A 21,935-nucleotide genomic window follows, 5' to 3' on the forward strand; every position below is an offset into this window, starting at 1 on the left:
TCTACAGTTTCTAATTTTATTCATGACATTTTAAGAGACATCTGGAAATTCTTTACAGTGTGGCACTGCCCCCCTCAGCCCAAGAGGGGACTGGATCAAAGCTGGCAAGAGCTCTGCCTGCCATTTAATAAGAGCTTCAGTTCCTGGCTGTTGAGGGCATTCCTAATTTTTTTTTTTTTTTAACACTAGCATGGATGCTCATCTCGGAGGCAACCACAAGGATGAGGGTCAAGCTAGATTGAGGTAAAGATCCTTTTTGAGGGCCAGGGTGCATTCATCTTGGCTGGCTACAGCAGGAAGTAAACACACCAGCCAACTACAAAGGGTTCCTGGAACGGGACTCGAACTACTTGCCTGGGAGAAGCAGGCCCGTAAGGTTCAGTTAGGAGATCTTGGGTTTGATTTGGCAGCATCTAGTCAACTTCTACCTGGTTCTTATTTTCTTCTCTTTAGAATGTTTCGATTTAAAGTAAGATGCAACTAAGAAATCCATCTACCTCCAATATGCAAATAAATTAAAGGCAAAGGGACACTTCCCGCACAATAGCCATCGGCTTATGCAGCAGGGAACTCTTTAATAAAAATCTCCATAAATACTAACTTCTCAACAGCGTCTAGTGCTGCTGCCTCTGGGTACCTGAGGTGTCTGTGACTGCAGGGGCACCTTCGAGAGTTTGCAGCTCAGCGAGGACTCTAGTGGTTTCTGGTCCAACTCCCTTTAAACCATTTTATTAATTTGATATGTGGGTGCTCAGCTAAGTTAAGCACTTATTTTACAAAATCCTTAAATCTGCTTAATAATTCTTATAAATATTTGGTATAAAACTATTTTTAAAAATTAAGTTTGAAGATCTTTTAATTTTCCATTAAACGTTCATTTTTCTGAAGTATTTCCCCCTAGACAGCCTGAGGGATGAAGTAGCTGCTCTATTAGTTCTTTTCCATTTGTAAGTTCTCTTTTTCTAGAATAAAGTACAGCATTCAAAGAAAGATGAGGCACAATTTATATTTTCCTTTCCTTCTTACTCTCTCTCTTTTTTTTTTTGAGTTAATGGGCTTTTCCATTGCCACAAAAAAGTCTTCACCAATCCTGCCAACTTAAAAAACGTGGATCTAGAGAGTATACCTTTACATCAGAGCCTCTGGCAGCAAGGGCAGCTGTGACACTTTAAAACAGTGTCCAGGAGAGGGTGAGCCCTGGGCCAAGCTTATACAAAAAAGCCTGCAGTAGACAATATAAACCAAACAGCATAAAAAATGCCATACGCTATCGCTTCCAAATAAAAGCTAAATATTACAGAAACCTCACAGTGTTGGAAAAAGCAAGTTTAATTTAAAATATATAGTCACTCCCCCTTATCAGGGTGAGCCATTTTCTGTCTGAATTTCCTCCATGTCTCAGTGCTGTCTGTCAGGTCCTACGGGAGAGTTCATCTCAAAAGAGGTCAACAGCAAATGCTACAGACCTGCTCTGGAAATGGGGCTCACCAACACCCCTAAGCTACGACCCTCATTCTTGAACCCTCTCTTGTCCCAACCTCCCACCCTTCCCCAAACTCCCTCCACATCTGCTTCCTTCAAGTGACAACTGTATTCCTACCTGAATTGAAATGTTCGTATGATACACTCAGTCAAAAGATGAGCATTCATAATGACAGGTTGAGGCAGACTTCAGCAGCCCCCACGATGAGACTTCTGGTTTACGTTCACTTTTACTGGTGAGTCTAACTGAAGGATTGAGAAGGGAAATTCAGTGGTGCCTGATGGGGTGGAGGGTTTCCATCATTCCACTTAGAAACTGATCCAGTATAAAAACAAAGATGTATTTTACTAGCACTTAAGGACAGGGCACTCTTTTTTTCTCTGATGGATTGAGTGTAGTTAGATAAAGAAACAGTAGGGATTATCAGATTTAGGAGGAGATAGGCCAGGGCCAGCAGCAGTGAACTGTTCGGACATATGGGGGCAGATTCCTCAGCCCTAGGAAAGCAGAAATTCCCAAACCTTGTGTTGAACAAAAATGTTCTAGCCCTCTAGGTGCCACAAAGAAGCTGCAGGCTAAGAAAAGCTGCATGCTGCATGGAGGTGAGGACAGGTGACAGGCATTCAGATACGGCCTGGACCACCGGCTATCCCTGCCTCTCTCCTCAACTGAGTTCTGAGAAAGCCTCAGACAACTGACCTAAACACCAATTTAAACCAAACCATGTGCTTGCCCTACACCTGAACCAGGGATATGCTACAGAACTGGGTAGCCAGGAATGCCCTTAGGCTCAGCATGCAAGAAAGAACATGTCAGGGACAATGTATTGCTTCCCCATATGAACTGCTCCTTCTTTAGAATAGAGGGTTGTTCACACCAGTCTCAGAAGATGTGGAATGATTAAGTGACAGCAGCAGTAGCAGCCAGGGAGGGTAGGACACTGGAAAAATCTCCCATTCTGCATGGGGGAAATTTGCTCTATGCATCTCATTCCACTCTTCCACTGCTATCCTCTAAAAAAGGAAGTCTGCATGTTTTGAACCCCTGATGGTTACTTCCTTTGTAGGAACAAATCCTTATTATTCACCTCCTGCCCTGGAACCAATCTCATCCAGCAAGCTGCCAGCCCAGGGCCCCACCTCATGTGCTCTGTCCTGGGCTCCTCACAACAGGAGGGTTCCTCTGGCGTTGCAGGAGGTCCTGATTAGTGGGGGTCACAGAATGGAAAGAAAACATGGCTGCTCTCCTCGCTGCATATGATCAATTTTCTCCCTCTTTCCTCCACCCAGATCCTCTATATTCAGAAGCAACTGATGAAAGAATCTTCATAGAAGTTACTCCTTTTGATTTATCAAAGAGGGAATTCCCAAATCCATTCAAAAGAAAGGTGACTACAGATTTTAGGATAGGATAGGAAGTCACCTGGCACCTTCTGCTGTAGTCCCAGTGAGGCAAACCTAGCAATCTGTTCCTGCACTAAACCTTATTTCCTATAAGAGGAAAGATGTATGAACACCAACAGTTTAAAAGCAAGCCAGTCCTTGATACATGCCTCCCATTCAGGGGAAGGTCCGTGGTCTGCCCTCATCGTTGTTGCTGGGCTGCACCTGAGCTTGGAGTTGGGTTTCTGAAATTCTTGCATTGCCCTGAACTGTTCTTTGAGTGTAAAAAAGGATGTAGGCTTGAGTTTTGCACACTTCCTCGACACTGCATACATTCAGCTTTGAGTCATTGCAGTGGACCCAAAAACCTAGGAAACCAAAGGAAAGAAAGAGAGAAAATGACTATCCAACTTGTATTTCCAGTCAGCAGGCAAAACCAGGAGATGAAGAAAGGGACAGAGGAGTTCTGAATAGAGCCAACCCGATTGTTGGTGGTGGGGAAAGACAGGTAAATGAAACCAACAGACTTCCCTGCAGCCACTGGCTTTAACCCCATCAAACCCCACCACAATGCTAACAATATTGACTGACTGTAATTTTTGTCCTCCTTTTATTCAGGCTTTTCCATTGTCCGTTAGGGCCTCTACAAAAACAGACTGAAGACTAGGGGCTAAGAGATGGGAAGAGGAGGAGGAGGAGAGGTGAAATGTAAATGGAGGAGCGATAAAAGGAAAATTTAGAAGCAATAAAAAGTTATTTTACTCTGGCTGCCTCAAGGGCTAAGGGGTTCATTACTGAAAACACATCCACAGCCCATGTGCCTCAGTACAATACCTGGGAGACTGTGCTCTGGGTACGAGGACTGAAAGCTCCTTGGGAGAGCCCTTGTATCCCCACACCTCCCACGGTAAGGATATAGTAAGCACTCTTTAAATGTCTTCAGCTTTATTATGAGCTGGGGCTAATGAGATTCATACATTATCTCCATGAGGTTAGGTAAGCCATAGCATTTCTGCATAACCACGAAGGAAACAGGTCTGCAGAAGCATTAATAATAGAATGTCCAGGGGCGCCTGGGTGGCTCAGTCGATTAAGCATCCGACTTCGGCTCAGGTCATGATCTCACAGTTTGTGAGCTTGAGCCCTGTGTCAGGCTCTGTGCTGACAGCTCAGAGCCTGGAACCTGCTTTGAATTCTGTCTCGCTCTCTCTCTCTCTCAAAAATAAATAAACATTAAAAATAATTTTTTAAAAAATAATAGAACATCTAACATTAATTGAGCATTATGTGCTAGGGACCATGCTAAGTACTTTTACATGTGTCAGTTCCTGTCAATTCTTAGGGCAATCTTATGTTGTCACTTGGTGATATATCCAAAATTTGAATCCAACTTTCGTAATTCTTTCCACTGGATTTTAATGTATGCAATATCCCCCTAAAGATGAAATAAAAGGGAAGTGATGGAATGTGGACAAACCAACCCTCTTCCGTGTCCCCCACCCCACAGAGTAAAGCGCACGCACCTCCCTCTGTGTTGTAGCAATAGGCTGTGTAGTGTCCTGAGCCAAACCCTTTCCCGTGATGCATGACCACTGCGGAGAGATCATAGGCAAAGGTCTCTTTGTCAAGAGAGGAGAGCATGTCCCTGCAGCAGTAAGGTTCCATGTTTAATACCTGGTCAAAGACGACATGGACCCCAATCTTCTCTCGATGATTACGGCCAGACCACCTAAAACACAGATATAAATTTCTTACTAGTAAAAAATAGCATATGCTATCATAGGCAGAGGAAGGTAAAACAAGAGAAATGAGAAAACATAACCTTCCAGATTTGGTTTTTGCATCAATAAAACAGTGATCAGTATCCACATATATTTCCTGTGAATGTTGCATGATGTACTCTGAAACTAGAAATCCCTAAAATAACCTTGTTGTAGTTTACTGCCTGCCTTTTTTTTTCAGATTATATCATGCTAGATTCTGAAGATGACTCTGTGTAAGCGCAAGGGAGGCTAGAAAATCTTTAAGCATGGACACGCAGTGCAGGCTAGCTGGTTAAACAGGGCTGTAAGGGCTAAAGCCCTGTCCCCGGTTCCAACATTTAATCGCCACAGAAAAGTGCAAGGTCTCTAGGGAACAGGCTTCCCCTCCCAATACCAAAGCCTTTGGAGCAGCTATCCCCACAGCTCACAGCCACCTGGAAGGCCCCAGAGCAAGCTCACCTGAATCTTTTAAGGTGCAGCCGGAGGACCTGAGGTAGTCTGTAGATCATTAACTGCTTTCTAGCTTCACTCAGAACAAGGGGTTTTGGATTGGATTTTCGTCGTTTGCCTATATGGTTTGGGAAGGTAGAAGACACAGATTGTGAGGAGTCTCATTCTTTCCTAGCTATGGCAGAGATAATGACTTGCCACTCAATATGCATTCTCCTTATCTGTCAGTATTTGAACCTCAGTTTCATTTGGGACAGCAATGTGACCCTCTGTAAGACTGCATAACCCAGCCTCCTGTGCCTGCCTGGTGTGGCCACGGCAGTTCTGCCAGAGATGAAAGGGATGATTGTGTGGCGCCCTTGGGATGACTGCAACTGCCCAAACTGCTCTTGGACCAACAGGTAACCTCGGGGATGGAAACCCTAGTCAAGTTGAAAGGTGGAAGGCGCTTGGGTCCCCAGTGACCATGCAGCTGCCATGCTGGCCCCTGAATATTCTTCAGACTTCTTTTTACATAACAGAAAAAAAAAAAAAAAAACAACTAAAACTTGTTTCAAGTCATTATTGTTTCAGTTGACTGAAAAACAAACCTAATCCTGATATATCCACTTCTAAGAGTTTGCATCAGCAACCTCCAAAACTGATACAGGTTTAGGGTGGTATACTCCTGATATCATATATTCATTAATGGAATATAATGGAAGGTCACTGCAACAATAGGCACACAGAGTAGATGCATATGTTGGGGTTCTGTGCCTTTATATATGGGCTTATAACTTAAATTAGGATGCACCAAAATGTAATTTTTAAAGGTTTTTGTTTTCCTCAGGTAGGTCTAATTCTGTTTCCTGCTCACAGCTGGTTTTATGCCATTCAAAACTCTATCTCCCGTTTTCTCTCCTGTGAAATGGGGAATAATGCATGTATTTCAGGCTTAGGAAAAAAGTAAAATGATACAGGATTACCAAAGGACAGAATATTTGTTTGTTTGTTTATTTATGTTTGTTTATCTTTGAGAGAGACAGAGTGTGAGTGGAGGAGGGGCAGAGAGAGAGGGAGACACAAAATCCAAAGCAGCTCCAGGCTTTGAGCTGTCTGCACAGAGCCTGACACGGGGCTCAAACTCACAAGCCATGAGATCACGACCTGAGCCGAAGTCGGATGCTCAACTGACTGAGCCACGGAGGCATCCCAGGACAGAATATTTTAACAGATTCTTTTTTTCAGCATGATTTGTTTGTGGCATATATAAACATTTAGAAAAGAAACTGCTGGTTTTATAGTTTTATGCTATACCTAGTTTTTGAAACATTTTCTTGGATAAGCACATTGCTGGACATGTAGGACAAGGTGGACAGGCTGGCCAAATTCATCCAGTCCAAAGCAGAACCAGTGCTCAGACTCTAATTTTGTTTCTGAAGCTACTGAGTTGTGAGGAGAATGCATTTCTTTTTTTTTTTTTTTTTCTAATATTTATTTATTTTGGGGAGAGTGCAAGCGGGGGAGGGGTAAAGACAGCAGGACAGAGGATCCAAAGTAGACTCTGTGCTGACAGTCTGACAGCAGCGAGCCCAGCGTGGGGCTTGAAGTCAGAAACTGAGCCAAAGTCGGATGCCCAACTGACTGAATTACCCAGGTGCCCCGAGGAGAATGCATTTCTAAATTACATCAAATAGGGGCACCTGGGTGGCTCGGTCGGTTAAGTGTCCGACTTCAGCTCAAGTCATGGTCTCACGGTTTGTGAGTTCGAGCCCTGTGTCAGGCTCTGTGCTGACCGCTCAGAGCCTGGAGCCTGCTTCACATTCTGTGTCTCCCTCTCTCTCTGCCCCTCCCCCACTCGTGTTCTGTCTCTCTCAAAAAATAAAACAAATGTTAAAAAAATAATACATCACATCAAATAAACCATGGAAATAAAGTTCTCTTAATTCCCATCAGAAGCCTTCTCTGAAACCACTTATAGACAACCAGTCAGTTATTATATTAACTAGACTGGTGAATGGATGGGAATATAAAATTAGTGGTCCACTGTGGTGCCTGCTAATTGTTTTTGAGCTATCATGGTCTCAATGTCTGAAGAGCCTGACATCTGATTCTAAGTTGTACCTATACCATTCATGAAAGGTAGCAGATCACAGCCAGATGACGCTTCACAGAGCTTCCTGTGACAACAGGATGTGAAGCTGCTGGTTTCACAACAGACTGCAGCAGAATGAGCGTGCCATAGGACCTTTGACTAGGGCTGGTGGTCATGACATGTAGGGGCATGAACAGAAAGAATCCAAAGAGGGGCCTGGCCTTATTTTACATTCTGATTCACCAGCAGATTTTCAAAAATTCTTGCAGCTCTGCCTGGGAACCCTGGCAGCGACTGCCACTCTCAGCAGAGGGAGTATGTGAGCTAAGATGAACACAATATAGAAACTGGCTTTGTTTCCCTAAAATGAAATTCACAAAGAAAAAGAAATGACTGATTCAACAGAGATTGATCAGTTCTGTCTCCATTTGATTAAGCTGGCCACATAGAGAGCGAGAAGACTGATAGTTTTGAAACTTCACAGACAACAAAAATACATCTTGTACTTTCACCATAGATTCCCTTCCCCATTTGAACTCGCCTAGAGAAATCCTGGAAATTGGCACATCTGGCAACCAGAAAAACATGGCTTTCTTGCAAAAATAAATACAAAATATTTCTTACCTAATCTGTCATGTCTGAGAATGATGAAGTTCAGCTTTTAACATCCGTCTGTTCCTTACAAGTAAGAAGCTTTAAGAATCACTATCTTAAGAAAACCAAATAGGGAGCACCTGGGTGGCTTAGTCAGTTGCGTGTCCAACTTAGGCGTGGGTCATGATCTCGTGGTTCGTGGGTTTGAGCCCCGCATGGGGCTCTGTACTGACATCTCGGAGGCTGGAGCCTGCTTCAGATTCTGTCTCTCTCTGTCTGCCCCTCCCTGCTGCACTCTCTCTCTCAAAAATAGACATTAAAAAAAAAAAAAAGAAAACCAAATAGATACTGCTCTTAATAAGATACTTTAGGTCACTATCTTTTTATCTCAGTGAGGAACAGGGCAGGTGACTCTATAGTCAACCAAGTACAGCATTCTAAAATGGCAAAATGGGGGCACCTGGGTGGCCCAGTTGGTTAAGTGTCTGATTCTTGATTTCCACTTAAGTCATGATCTCATGGTTCGTGGGACCGAGTCCTATGTCAGGCTCTGTGCTGACAGCGCAGAACCTGTGCTTGGGTTCTCTCTCATCCTCTCTCTCTGCCCCTCTGCTGCTCATGTGTTCTCTCTCTCTCTCTCTCTCAAAATAAATAAATGTTAAAAAAAAAATAAGTGGCAAAATTATATCAAGTATGACTTTTGATTTTTGTTCTGATTCTTCAGGGACAACATGTTTCCCACTATTTACTATTTTAAAGATGATATGCAAACATACTAAGAAGGGTCATCATAAGATTGTGGTTCCCAAAACTTGTAGTCCAAATTATTTTATGGCTGCAAATTGATTTCAAGATATGTACACAATCCATTAATTTTAGCTTCCAAATCTTGACATGCCAAAAAACCCAAACATGAGTTTCCAAGTTTGCTCTGTATTCCCTCTGTATGTGCTGGGTTAGCAAAAGCATTGAGTGTTAGTGTGGCAAGACAGAAGGAGGTCTGTGTCAGATGTCTACGTAACTACATGGAAAGAGTTCCACTTTAAATTAGAGCCATGGCAGAGATACTTTATGACCTCCTTCCCCCACTTCCCCAAATGCATGGCATGTGAAGGCATGTGAAAACAAATGCAGAAAGTAACCATGAAGATGATGCACCTTACGACTTGCTTTCTTGGTCTCCTACCAATCTTTAGCATCAATTCTGACAGACTTGGAATCTACAAATTCGGTACAAAAATACACATTTCTGATACCGTAACCCTCACACAGGCTATGCCACCTGACTTTAGATGAAATAAGAACCGTCAAATCTATATTCATGAATTTAAGTAGGACCCTTGTAGCACTAGGAAGCAAGTACTAACATTCTTAGATTCCCCATTTCAGGATCCTTTCAATGCCTCCCAAGATAACAACTAATGTCAATCACAGCAGGAGTCAAAGGAAGCCCAACACCTAGGTTTGGTTTGGTTTTTTAACATACGACGTCGACATGCTTGTTTTCAGGAAAATGGGAGGAAAAAAAATCTTTAAAAGATGCTTTAAAACCACTCAGAATTATCATTGTTACTTTTGATGAAAAGGGCAAAAGCAGCATCTTAAACTGATATTTCAGGTGCACACCCACCTCTCCCCCTCCACTTCCACCTCCCAGCACTCACTGTTACACTGGTCACAAGCGTAGATTCTCCCTTCCAGGGCCTCTGTCTCTGTGAACTTGGCCAGCATCTCAGTGAGCAGGCACTCAGTCTGATTCAAAGGGACAAACCCCTTTTCTATGCAGTGATACCGTTCAGGGAATTCCAGGGACAAATCCCAAAAGGGCTCAATGGTATTGGATTTGTAATTGCATGATACACATGTGACCTAGAATGAAAAGATTGATTCACAGGTTATATAATCTCCATGCTTCCCACATACACTTTTGCTCGATTTACAGAAAACACATAACCTACCAAAACTAAGTGTAGTTTTCAAAAAAATCTTTCACTGTAATACTAAAATAATAACTTTAAGAGCATTAGAGCATATTACTTCTGGTATACATTGCTAACTATGATGCCAGCTGGAACTGGAAAACTACACAGCACAGGTTATTACCTTCCCGTTTCTCTCTTCTCTTCTCCCAAAGCATGCTCTACCATTCAATGCTGTGGTAGTACAGACCAATAGTTATCATGGGATCATTCACAGATCGGTCTGAGATAGAGAATTGGCAGATTCCTGTCTGCTTCTCTCATCCTCACAACTTCTTCATCCAGACTTTGCTCCTTCCACCCACTCCAACTTGCCTCTCTTTTTTGCCCTTGTTTCTTGCAGTATCCCTACACAGATCCTTGTATTCAAAGAGCCTCAGGGTACCTTATTAGACCTCCTCTCCCCCATAACCTTCCCGATGCACCTTTCTTCCTATGGACCCTCAGGGTGTAGAGGAAGTGCCCATAAATACTTCCCCTTTCACATGCTTAAAAAAAAGCCTAAATAAACCTTCTCTTCCATCCCATTCATCACTCTTTTAAAACTGTAAACACCAAGACACAAACCTCAGTAGCATAATGTAGAAGTTTCACCTCAATCTCTTAAGTTGTCCAGTTTTTTAACTCTAAAAATTCTTTCTGCACAAAGTTCTATCTATGAGTCTTGGCTTATGTCCCTACATGCTAACAATCCAGAAAAGAAGAGGTAATGAGGAACAGGAGAGAAGCTTGCTTAGGCCTTGGGCATCCTCCTAGCCACCTCCCTTCCTTTTATGTAAAGCATGTCCTGGAAGGAAGAATGCTCTTTCAAACTAGGGTGGAACCAGGGTTATAGGCAACCTGTTCAGTTTCCTGAAACTGATCTAGGGATGGCATGCCAACAATGGGTACTTAATTTTAACAATGAGATTATATTACCTATATTGTCATTAAAGCTTAAAGACATTCACTGAAAATGAAACGATATGGCAAATTCAACCAAAAACCTGCCCAGAAAGAGGAGGCAAGTTCCCCAACATGGCCAACACAACGTACAGCACAATGCAAGGTACAATGACCACCCCCCATTATGCGTAATTACAGCAAATGTTGGCTACCCTAGTCCTCCCAGATAACCTGTGGGAGGCACTCACAGGAAGCCCAAACTCTAACCAGCAAGCCTCCCTGCAGTGCGGTGGGCAGTGTAGGGGTCAGGGTGGGCCAACCTACCTGACTGAGTAGCTGCCCGTGGAATATGGTGTTCACCACCTTTAAGACCTGTTTGGTGAGCTTCCTCTGGGAGAAGGGGATGAGGATCCGGCGCGTGGTGCCCTCGGACTCGAGCTCTTGCTGCACTTTGTGCAACAGCTCACAGAGGAATTCCTGCGCGTCCTGCTGGTCGTAGCCCCGGAAGGCGGGGATCAGGCTCCACACGGAGTGAAGCATGGCGAAGGGCGACACCAGGGCCCACTTGCCGGACCACATGACACGGAAGAGGGTGTGCAGTTCGTGACAGAGGGAAATGTGCTTCGAGCTCGGCTCCTTGTTCTGGATGAGTTCTAGGCTCCTGCTGATGGAGGCCCCGCCGTTGAAGCAGAGGCCCTCCCGCTCGCACGGCTCAGCCCGGTCGCTCCTGGCCGACAGCTCGGTGGCCGAGCTGCCGGCCGGCCTGCCCGAGAGCGGAGCCTTCCCGTTGGGGGCCTTGGGAAATAGTTGTTGGGTCTGGGAAGGGTCGAGGTTCAGAAAACACTCGCGGAACTTCTGGAGGTGGCTGAGCACCTGCAGGATGGAGTTCATGTAGCAGGTGTTGCCCAGGTTGCGCAGGCCCGTGACGCCCGGCGCTATGGCGGGCGCGCGGCGCGGCTGGGGGCGGCCCCCGGCGGGCGCGCGCGGCGGGGCGGGGCGCGGGGCGGCGGCGCGGGGCGCGTGCAGCAGCAGGCGCGCGCTCTTGCGCGGAGGGGCGCTGGCCAGCTCCTCCAGCAGCCGCCGTTTCACCTCGCGCCGCCGCTGCCGCGCCTCCTCCTTCTTGCGCTCCAGCGCCTCCTCCTGCCGCCGCTGCTCCAGCTTCGCCTGGCCGCGGGAGCTCTTCTCGAACCAGAGCCGCAGCGTCTTGGCCAGCAGGCGCTGGCGCCGGTACCACAGAGCCGTGAGCATCTGCGGCTGTCCCTGAGGAGCGCGCTGCGGCGGGACGGCGTCCTCGCCCGAGGCCATGGACCGCAGCGTCCGGCCGCGCCTCAGCGGCGGGTCCTGCTTCTGGCCCCTGACCGCCAGGAGGGAGCTTCTGAGCAGCTTCAGGTCCCCCTCGGGGTTATCGTTGAGCACATAGTCCTTGCACAGGTAACAGAACACGTACAGATCTCGGACCTCCATAGCTAGCGGGTGCCCAGTCTCCTCAAAGTGTTTAAGGGCGTGATCCTCGATGTAGCGGCCGCAGGCCACGTGGGAGCACTTGAGACAAGCCCACACCGACTCGGTGGTGGCGCACTCCCTGCAGCACCACTTCTGCGGGTTCAGGATGGAGTGGTCCTGGGCGAGCCGCAACCGCCCGACATGTTTGCATCTATCCATGTCTTATAGAAGGCTCCAGTCTTTCAACCTGACACGACAGAGCCCCAGAAAAAGAGAGAGAGAGAGAGCTTTCAGCAAAATCTTTTCCTAGAAAAAGGCTCGCAACCGCCGTTTTCAACTCAATGCTCACTAGTTTTCAATTCAAAATTGGTTCCTTTGGAAGGAAGTTAAGAGATAAAATACTGTCTTGGGGGGAGGGCTTGGCACCAAGTCGAATCTTTACATTTTCTAAGCTTGTATAAATTCCCGAATATCAGCTAATTTTTACGTGAAGCTGATTTGTATTCCTTAATGTCATTACCTTTAGTTCATTCACATTGCACCCAACTGGCCACCAGGGGAAAGAAACTTGTATTCTGAACCATCTCTGAACTGATCATGTCCTCTGTATCTTGTACTGATCAAGATCTTAGTTGTATGCACAAAGGGACAGGAGAGGAGAGACATAATGTTTCAAATACCAGTAAGAGATGAAGACCCTCAAATGTAAAGGTAATCTTAGGTCAATTTCAATGTATTTCAAAATAGAGGTAACAGGACAGGTAAAAGTAAGAAAGAGAAAGTCCTCTACAGTACAAGGTGCCATTTTTCTTTAAAAATTTTTTAATGTTTATTTTTGAGAGAGAGAGAGAAACAGAGTGCGAGCAGGGGAGGGGCAGAGAGCGAGGGAGACAGAATCTGAAGCAGGCTCCAGGCTCCGAGCTGTCAGCACAGAGCCTGACACGAGGCTTGAACTCATGAACCTTGAGATCATGACCTAAGCTGAAGTTGGATGCATAACTGACTTAGCCACCCAGGTGTCCCTAAGGTGCCATTTTTCTTTTCTTGGGTCCAAAGAACCTGGCTAAGGAGATAGTCTGTGAGTCTGAATCTAAATAACTTTTTTTTTTTTTTTTTTGTAGTAGGCTCTACACCCAGCATGGTGCTCACACTCACAACCCCTAGATCAAGAGTCACATGCTCTACCGACTGATCCAGCAAGGCACCCCAATCTAAATAACATTTTATATGTCCACTATGGTCTGAATGTTTGTGTAACCCCCATTCATGTGCTAAAATGCCCCTTGCCCAAGGTGATGGTATTAGGAGGCAGGGCCTTTGGGAGATGATCAGGTCATGAATGGGTTGACCCCCCTCATGGAATGAGCCTTCACGAATGGGATTTTAGTGTCCTTATAAAACAGTTCCCTCACCCCTCACCCACGTGAGGACACAGTGAAAAGCCAGTCTTATGGCCGTGAATCAGGAAGTCCTTACCAGACATGGAATTTGGTGCCATGATCTTGGGACATCCCAGCCTTCAAACTAAGAGAAACATTTGCTGTTTATAAGCCACCGAGTCATGGTATTTTTGTTATAGCAACCCTGAGGGACTAAGACAATGTGAAAAGCACATGTACATCTTGTAGAAACGGTGGGAAAACTTTTACTTTCGTTACTAAAAGTATATGTAAGTACCGAATTAGATCTCTTAGGACAAGTGATGGAGTGGTTACTGGTTTAACCAAACTACCAAGCAAAAAGAAAAAAAGAAAAAAAAAAAAGCAAATCTTCCAGATGATATACATGAAAATGTATTTTATTTATTTATTCTTTATTCTTTGGAACCTTGACAGTTTTTTTTTTTCTTTGCCAGTACCAATATTTAAATTTCCTAAAGGTATTTCCTCCTATAAACTTCCTTCAACCCCATTTCTTCTACACTTTCATTTCTGTGAGCAAATGAAGTTGCATGATTATGGAGTCACCCAGAGAAGTTTTAAATCCAGTATATTCTGAGTAGTTCCTTTAATTGGTTTCCAGATGCCCTTTTTGGCCTTGTCCTATTGCTAAAACCTACAACTATATACCACAGGACCAAATGAGAGATGCTTCCTATTTTTTATTGCCCATTCCAGATTGGCAAAGGCCATGTCCCTAGATAAGAAACCCTTAAATCATACAAAGGAAAGCAACCTAGGTGATCTTCAATCAAGTCAGATCATGCTTTTCCTTTGAGTTCTTTCAGGATTTAGGTTCTCCTACATTATTTTTCTAATTACTGATTTGTTTTACTAAGTGCCCTGTAAGTCTCTGGATGTATTTCCTAACTAGATATAATCTTCTTCGGTGAGAAGATCATGTGTTATATTTCTTTTTTCACCCCTTTATAGCTTCACAATTTGTGGGTGCTCAACTCTTAGTGGTCAGAGGTGTTCTGTCAGACTTACCTTCCCACACAGTCCAGAATGGCACTGAATTAACCATTTCTTTTTACTTTTTGTAGGGCACAGCCAGATTAAAACGTACATATATTAAAAAGATGAGATGGTAAATAAATGAATTTTCTTTTTGCTATTTATTACCAACCAAAAGTTGAAGTTGAGTATGCATGGTGCTTGTAACCAATTACTGGGGACACAAAAGAAAGTCAATAATTACAGAGCGAAGGGGGAAGCAAAATCAAGAGACTGGCAACTCTCAAGTTCCTCACTTAATATTTTTCAAAATGTAGTTTCTGAGCCACTTACCAGCATCAGAATTCCCCAGGATACTTGTTATTTGTACAGATTTCTGGTCACAGCTCCAAACCTAATGAATCAGAATCTGGGGAGGGGTCTCAAGTCTCCATTTAAAATAAGCCCTACAGAGGACTTGCTTGTGCATTAAAACCTCAGAACCACTGCACTAATCCAGTAAATGATAGGGATGAAGATGTCCTCATGGAAATCAAAGAAAGAATTTTCTTTCTCGACATCTTCTACTTCGACCAACATTAATTATCCAATAGAACTTCCAGCAATAATGGAAATATAATTTATCTGTGCTGCTTAATACTGTATTAACTGGCCACCTGTGCCTATTGAGTACTTGCAATGTGGCTAGTGAGAATGAGGGACTGAACCTTTAGTTTTAATTTTAATTTAACTTTTAAAAGTTTATCTATTTATTTTGAGAGAGAGAGAGAGAGAGAGCGGAAGAGGGGCAGATACAGGGAGAGACTCTCAAGCAGGCTCTGTGCTGTCTGCACATCTCAAGCAGGCTCTGTGCTGTCTGTACATCTCAAGCAGGCTCTGTGCTGTTTGCACAGAGCCTGATATGTGGCTCAAACCCACAAACCTAGAGATCATGACCTGAGACGAAATCAAGAATCTAACACTTAGCCAACTAAGCCACCCAGGTGCTCCTAATTTTGATTAATTTAAATTTAAATAACTATATATGGGTAGTGGCTGCAATACTGGATAGCACAGACTTAAATACACCAGGACATATAAATCTTTAGCTCACTCGGCTTTTCTTTTTGTTTTCTTTCCTTTGAAAGATTCAGTACTCACTGAATCGTATCTGAATAGCCTCTTCTTATGACTCAAAACCTGGCAAATCCCCATTTTAGCCAACAGGAGCCTTGATGTGTCTTCAGGAATTTAATTGCTACAGAGATCTTATCACATGAAACTCAGCACAGCTTTAAATCCTACAAAGAGAATATCTCTGTGAACAGGAAGCCAGCAACACAACACTCGGAACACTGATGCCTTGCAAAATCAAGGCCTATGCTGAACAGCCAAAAGCCCAAATAGAAAAACACCAAAGAACCATTCCACACCCTCTCCGTGAAGAGCTGTCAAATGGAAAGGGCACTCTGGAAATTCTTTCTTCCGATTTCATTTTCTGATCTATAAATCTGCTGATCACGCACATCCTTTCCTACACAGCCCTTTTCCCATTACAAATCTGTCGTGGCAACTCACTAACCTGCCATATGGCAGAGTAAATCCATTCAGGAAAACACAGGGCTACCTTGTACCTCACCACACTGAGTTAAGCTAGGCAGACTAGCTTCTCTGGGGAAAAAACATATCATGAAATGGAAACCACCCAAAAATGACACAAAAGAAAAAAGCCACTTTAACCAACATACAAAATAAAGAATAAAGAGAACACAATCCAGGTATACTCCGTTCAAGGGAGGCAAGGTTTAACATACCTCTCATACATACTCTGATTAAGAACCAGGCCTAACACCCATAAGTGTAAAGAATTCTATTTTACATTTTGCTGATATGTACACCTTTTCCTTCATAATTCCCAAAGGCCATAATAGTCCTAACACTTCCACTTAAAACCTACATCACCCAGTGTGACAGACACCCAACATCCCAGAGCTAAACTTGCAGTGTAACTGGCAAAGAATAAGATGTGCCTTAACAGTTCTCCATTGATAAGGAGATGAGCAACTTTAAATGAATGTCCTACACACCCTGGATTGATCTACAGATGGGGTAAATAAACTTGACAAAATATTATTGCTTCTTTAATTACCATAGTTTTATTTTAAAAATATGAATCAACTCGACTACAAGACATAATCACTATTTAAAAGCATCCCACTATAGTTAGTGCCACTAAATATTAAATTAGAAGAAGGTAATGAAATCTTCAACTCATGCCTTTGTTCTGAATTAGGAACTTCTAGATTTATCCCATTCTTTTTTTTTTTTAAAGTCTCTGTATGAGATGACCGAACATTACAATCATCTTTCAAAAATCTATAGCTTAAAAATATGATTGTCTTTTAATTGGGGCATTCCAATTGTTCTCTTGTAGCAAATTTCTTAGCTGATCCTAAACGTGTTAACTACATCACCAGAATAAAACTTCTGCAGGGAAGGCGGGGGGAATCAACAAAAACCAAATAGGAAAAAAATAATCTCCTTTGGAGAGAATCCCATTTATTCTCTCTCCCTCATCATAGTGATTTTCTTCTCAGTTCTTAACTAAGGACAGTGGAATAATCCTGCCTGGTCTTAGTGAGACCAAGTGGCATAAATTCCAGCTTCAGAGAGAGTAGACACTATGGTAACATGCTGACAGCCTTCATTTACATAAAAGAATACTAATTACGTGGTATCATCAACATCTGCGATTCTGCTCACTGCCATATGCGACAGCACAGGGTATTTTAACCCTTCAACTTACTAAATGTACCCTAAATTGCATGTACCACAAAACTCGCAAAGACTGCTTGAAAAGACACGGTGAATACATTTTTCTAAATAAGTACTGGAAATGAATTTTATTTTCAGCTAACATTTTATTTCCAAAAGATATGGGAAAGTATAATTTAATACCAATATACAATTAAGGAAAAGGTGAAGGTACAGTTAATAACCCCAAAGGGAAGAATGCTACATTCTAGAGTATTATGCAGGGCTCTAACAGGCTGTATTATAAGCACAATGAAACTAGTCTTTTGCATTTTTAGATTACGGCTACAGTAAGGCAAAAACAATAAAAATACAAAATAAGACAAAAAGTAGGAGAAGAGCCTGAGAGGGATGACATTGGTGAGAGTGCTCAGAAGCCCTTTGCTAAGGCAGTGTATGTGTGGGGAGGGGGCTGAATGGGTGGAGTGTCCCCACTCCTTGCTGCTCCCTTCCTCCCGCCCCTCCCTCTGGGTTCCCATCCTCCCTGAATATGGGGGTGACCGGAGGGGAGGAGGGTAACCTATAAGTCAGAGCACTGCTCGGAGACTCCTAGAGAGGCTGAATTCTCTTGAGAGGGCTTCAGAAGCACTGACTAAATGTGTTCTGACCTCTGACCTGAGGACAGGGCTGACTACTGAAGCAGTGACTCTGAGCCACGGGCAATGGCATACTCATACGCTGGGTGTGCCAAGCCTTGTGAGCTGTGCTCCCGCTCACCTGGTGTCAGTAGTCAAGTACCGGTGTTCAGGAATGACTGTCTAATCGTTGGTGACAGCAGATTTAGGTTACGCCCATGTGTCTCTCTCACTTGTGTTAGGCCTTGCCTTCTTCAGTAAAAAAGGAGTAGGGTTCACGTAGGAAGCTGGGCCAGGCCCATGACCCTGCTCTGCCCAGGGCAGGGGCCGTACCTGTGGCCCAGCAGGGACATGACAAGGGCAGCACAACCAGCACGGAAAAAATGCTCTGCTCTGTACCAAATACCAACCTCTCTGACCACAGTAAGAGCTGGAATTGGGTTTAAGCCCTTTGTACCTTCAGTCTCTGCCGTCTTTTGTTCACCTTTCTCTCCAGGTACACATATGCCCAAGTCTCTCCTGTCTAGACAGAGAAGGAGAGGCATACAGACACTTCCTCCTCCGCCTACTTTATTTCTGGCAAGATCATGTGCAGCTGCATCTTCCCTCACAGTTCACTCTTCACCACATCCATTGCATGGAAACTATTTTCTCAAAGGTCATTAGTAATTTCCTTATAGTGAAGTTCATTAGCCTGAATTTTAGGCTACTGTTCTTCTCTGGTTTTCTTCCTATGTCTGTAATTATACCTTCCCTGTTTTTGTGTGTCTCTCTTCCTGGAAATGTAGGCTTTTCTCAAGGTTCTGTCTTTGGCTCTCTTCTCAGTGATTTCATCTATTTCTAGAATGTTGAGTATCATTTCTGTACAAGATGATATATTTTATTTTGTTTTTTTAATTTTTAGAGAGAAAGAACGAAAGTGGAGGACTGGGGCAGAGGGAGAGAGAGAGAATCTTAAGCAGGCTCCACACTCAGCACGGGGCCTGATACAGGGCTCGATCCCACAACCTTGGAATCATGGCCTGAGTAGAAATCAAGAGTTGGACGTTCAACTGACTGAGCCACCCAGGCGCCCCAAGATAATGTATTTTAATTTTCACAAATACTTCTTAAAAAGCACTTTATTCAGATAGTTTACATACCATAAAATTCACTCATTTAAAGCATACAACTCCACAATTTTTAGTATTTTCAGAGTCCCTCAAGAACTTCTGAATATAAAATCCATTTCATTGCAGAGTCTCAGTCTCAGGTTGGATTTTCAGTCGGATGCTTGCATTATGTATACGACTATTAATAGTATCTGCAAGACGAAGCTATTGAACATGTTCTGCGCTTTTTTGTTTGCTTAGTAGCCGTGATGATCAGGCACCGAGATATATACAGTTTCATGCAGGTCTCCAGGTGATCAAGATACATAAGATGACTGATAGGGGGTTATGGAGATGCCATCTGTGGAACAAAGCTAAGCTAGCTGGCCTTCAAGGGATCTGACCTTTAGATTGATTAACCTAATACTCTTGCCAAAGAAGTCTGTGCCTAAAACTTATCAACACCTTGTCGAGGAGGAGAGTAGACTGGGGAAAGGTGGCCAAAAAAGAGTGCTCACAAGAAATTCTGAATCCACGTGGAAAACACACACACACACACACACACACACACACACACACACACACACACACACATACACACACTGTTAGAAATGTCACCTGTGACTCTGCAGAGAAATGGTAGCCAAGAGTAGAGGATAACTAGGTTTGCTGTATAAACATGAAACACAGCTTTACTGTAATTTATGCCGCTGCCCGATCAAAGGGGCCTATTTGCTACAACCTGGTGTAAATGTTTTAGCATTGTCTCCCTGACAAGCTAGTGTTGAAGCAAGGTCCAAACTAAAGGCTCCCTCTTCTACTCCACTGCCATATGGAAAATCTCTGACACTGAGAATCAGGGTTAACCTTTCAAAAATTTGACCCCAGGAATTGTGGTTTGTCCCTGCAATATGCCTCTAAAACAGTATGCTCTCCACAGCAGCCAGTCAGTCATCAACAACGTATACATATGTCAAAGTCTGTATGTGTGCCAAAACTTCTTGAATTGTGTGCTTTAAGTATGTGCGGTTAACTGTATGTAAATTACACCTTAGTAGAGCTGTTAAAAATTATACAAACACACACCCAGCGAACAATTTACCCCTAATGAATAGATGGAGGCAGCAGCTTCTTATACTACTAGGTGAAAACTGACAGGAAACTTTATCAGGAATGGTTAACACCAGTAACACCTGACTCCACTGATCAGCTTTACACTAAAAGCAGGAGAATCAGACACTACATGCTTCCCTGATAGGATGTAATAAAGGGCTCACAGAAGCATCACCTATGAAGTACTCTGGCTGAAAGACCTGAATCTGAGTCCAGTGAAGCATTTAGCTCTAACTACTAGGGTATGAGAAATGTGGGTGACAGAACATGCTACCACAAGGCTGCAATTAGCCAGATTACCACATCAGAGTGTGGCAAATGCTATGGGCTCAATGATCTGTAGTCTTTAATAAATAAATGACACGAGGAAAAAGGGGGTGGGGATGGATCTGCTATAGATTATACGAAACCTAGAGACATATCAACCACATTCAATGTGTACCTCAAATGTATCTATTTTTTAATTTTTAAAAAATATTTATTTATTTTTGAGAGACAGAGTGTGAGCAGGGGAGGAGCAGAGAGAGAGGGAGACACAGAAACTGAAGCAGGCTCCGGGATCTGAGCTGTCAGCACAGAGCCCGACTCGGGACTTGAACACACGAGCAAGGAAGTCATAACCTGAGCTGAAGTTGGACGCTTAACTGACTGAACCACCCAGGCGCCCCTGTGTGGCTCATATTTAAATCTTGATTTGAACAAACCAACTATAAAAAGATAGTTTGCAGATAACTGGGAAAAAATGTTTTAAAATATTGTATGCCTCTAGCTATTTTCACTATTTTTTTTAACAGTTTCATTGAGATATAAGTGACATACAACAAACTATACATATTTAAAGTATACAATTTGGTAAGTTTTGGCATATAGTATATACTTATAAAATCACCCCAATCAAAAGACTGAACACACCCATCACTCCCCAGATTTCTTTCTGCCTCTGTAATCCTTCCCTCTCTACCACCCGAAGTCCACAGCTGGAGAAATTTGAACACAAAGTATTAGAAAACATTAAATAACTATTTTGTGTGACAGTGATACAGTGGTTATACCTTTTCAGTCTTTGTATGTTAGAAATATCTCAAGTATTTATAGGTGAAATATTATGATGTGTGGAATTTGCTTTAAACTATTCTGGGGGGAGTGGCAGGAAGATAGATGAAACACTGTCAAAACATTCATACTTGTTGAAGCTGGTTGATGGGTACATAGAGCTCATTATACTATTCTCTTTATTTTAGGATATGCTTACAAAGTTCCACAAAAATTTTTTAAGACAAAAAAGTAAAGAATATATTCTCTGATAGCAAAAGAGTATCACGAATTAGACAATCTGTGAGAACCTTTCACTCTCTATCATCATTTTACCATCACGTCTAGTTTTACTGTGAAACACACCCTCCCACCCGAAACAAACGCACCAAATCAAAAAAGCAGTTCTCGGCAGTGTTAGTCACAGAAGATGGCTGGCAAAATACCCTTTGGTCTGGGCCTCAAATATACCCTTCAGGCTCAGGTGGCAACTTCTTTGCTGGCCCCCAAAGTTTCTTTCAAATACTTCTGCCCACAAAAACTTCCTGAGTATCTTTGTCTTTGGGGGTCACAAAGCCACTTTAATCAGTCTGTTGAAATGCTCTTGCTTGGTCTAAAGCTTCTCTCTGAACTTCTTCCCTTATTGGAAAAGAAAAATCCCTCATTTTGTCAAGTTCTGCTCCTCCCTCACTAACTCTGATCATCTAGGTGTCAAGGAGCCCATCCTGTACCTTCCTAAGTCTCCCTGTGGTCTCAGCAAACAAGAGCACAGACCTCTGACCCCACAGGCGGACACACGTTACTCCCAGTCCGCATGTTTGGCAAAGCAACATTTGGCCACATGGATCCGATCCAATATTCACAAACCTCAACCAACAGGTT

At 43.4% G+C, this 21,935-nt stretch overlaps 1 protein-coding gene across 12 annotated transcripts in view; it reads right to left on the reverse strand.

The window, feature by feature from the left end:
- Positions 1 to 838: 838 nt before the first annotated feature.
- The window catches only part of USP49 (ubiquitin specific peptidase 49), an 87,272-nt gene continuing 66,175 nt past the window's right edge, over positions 839 to 21,935 (reverse strand). For 8 of the 12 annotated variants that reach the window (XM_042986347.1, XM_042986346.1, XM_042986345.1 and 5 more), the window contains 5 exons: positions 10,935 to 12,300; positions 9,411 to 9,615; positions 5,088 to 5,196; positions 4,389 to 4,594; positions 839 to 3,233 (listed from right to left, as the gene is read on the reverse strand). In XM_042986347.1, coding sequence (XP_042842281.1) covers positions 3,043 to 3,233; positions 4,389 to 4,594; positions 5,088 to 5,196; positions 9,411 to 9,615; positions 10,935 to 12,272 — 2,049 coding nt within the window. In that variant the 5' untranslated portion in view covers positions 12,273 to 12,300 and the 3' untranslated portion in view covers positions 839 to 3,042. The remainder of the gene's footprint in view (positions 3,234 to 4,388; positions 4,595 to 5,087; positions 5,197 to 9,410; positions 9,616 to 10,934; positions 12,301 to 21,935) is intronic. The other 4 variants (XR_006217638.1, XR_006217639.1, XR_006217637.1 and 1 more) reach the window with 4 other exon arrangements.

The sequence above is a fragment of the Panthera tigris genome, chromosome B2 (assembly GCF_018350195.1).
Source record: "Panthera tigris isolate Pti1 chromosome B2, P.tigris_Pti1_mat1.1, whole genome shotgun sequence".
Lineage (NCBI taxonomy): Eukaryota > Metazoa > Chordata > Mammalia > Carnivora > Felidae > Panthera > Panthera tigris.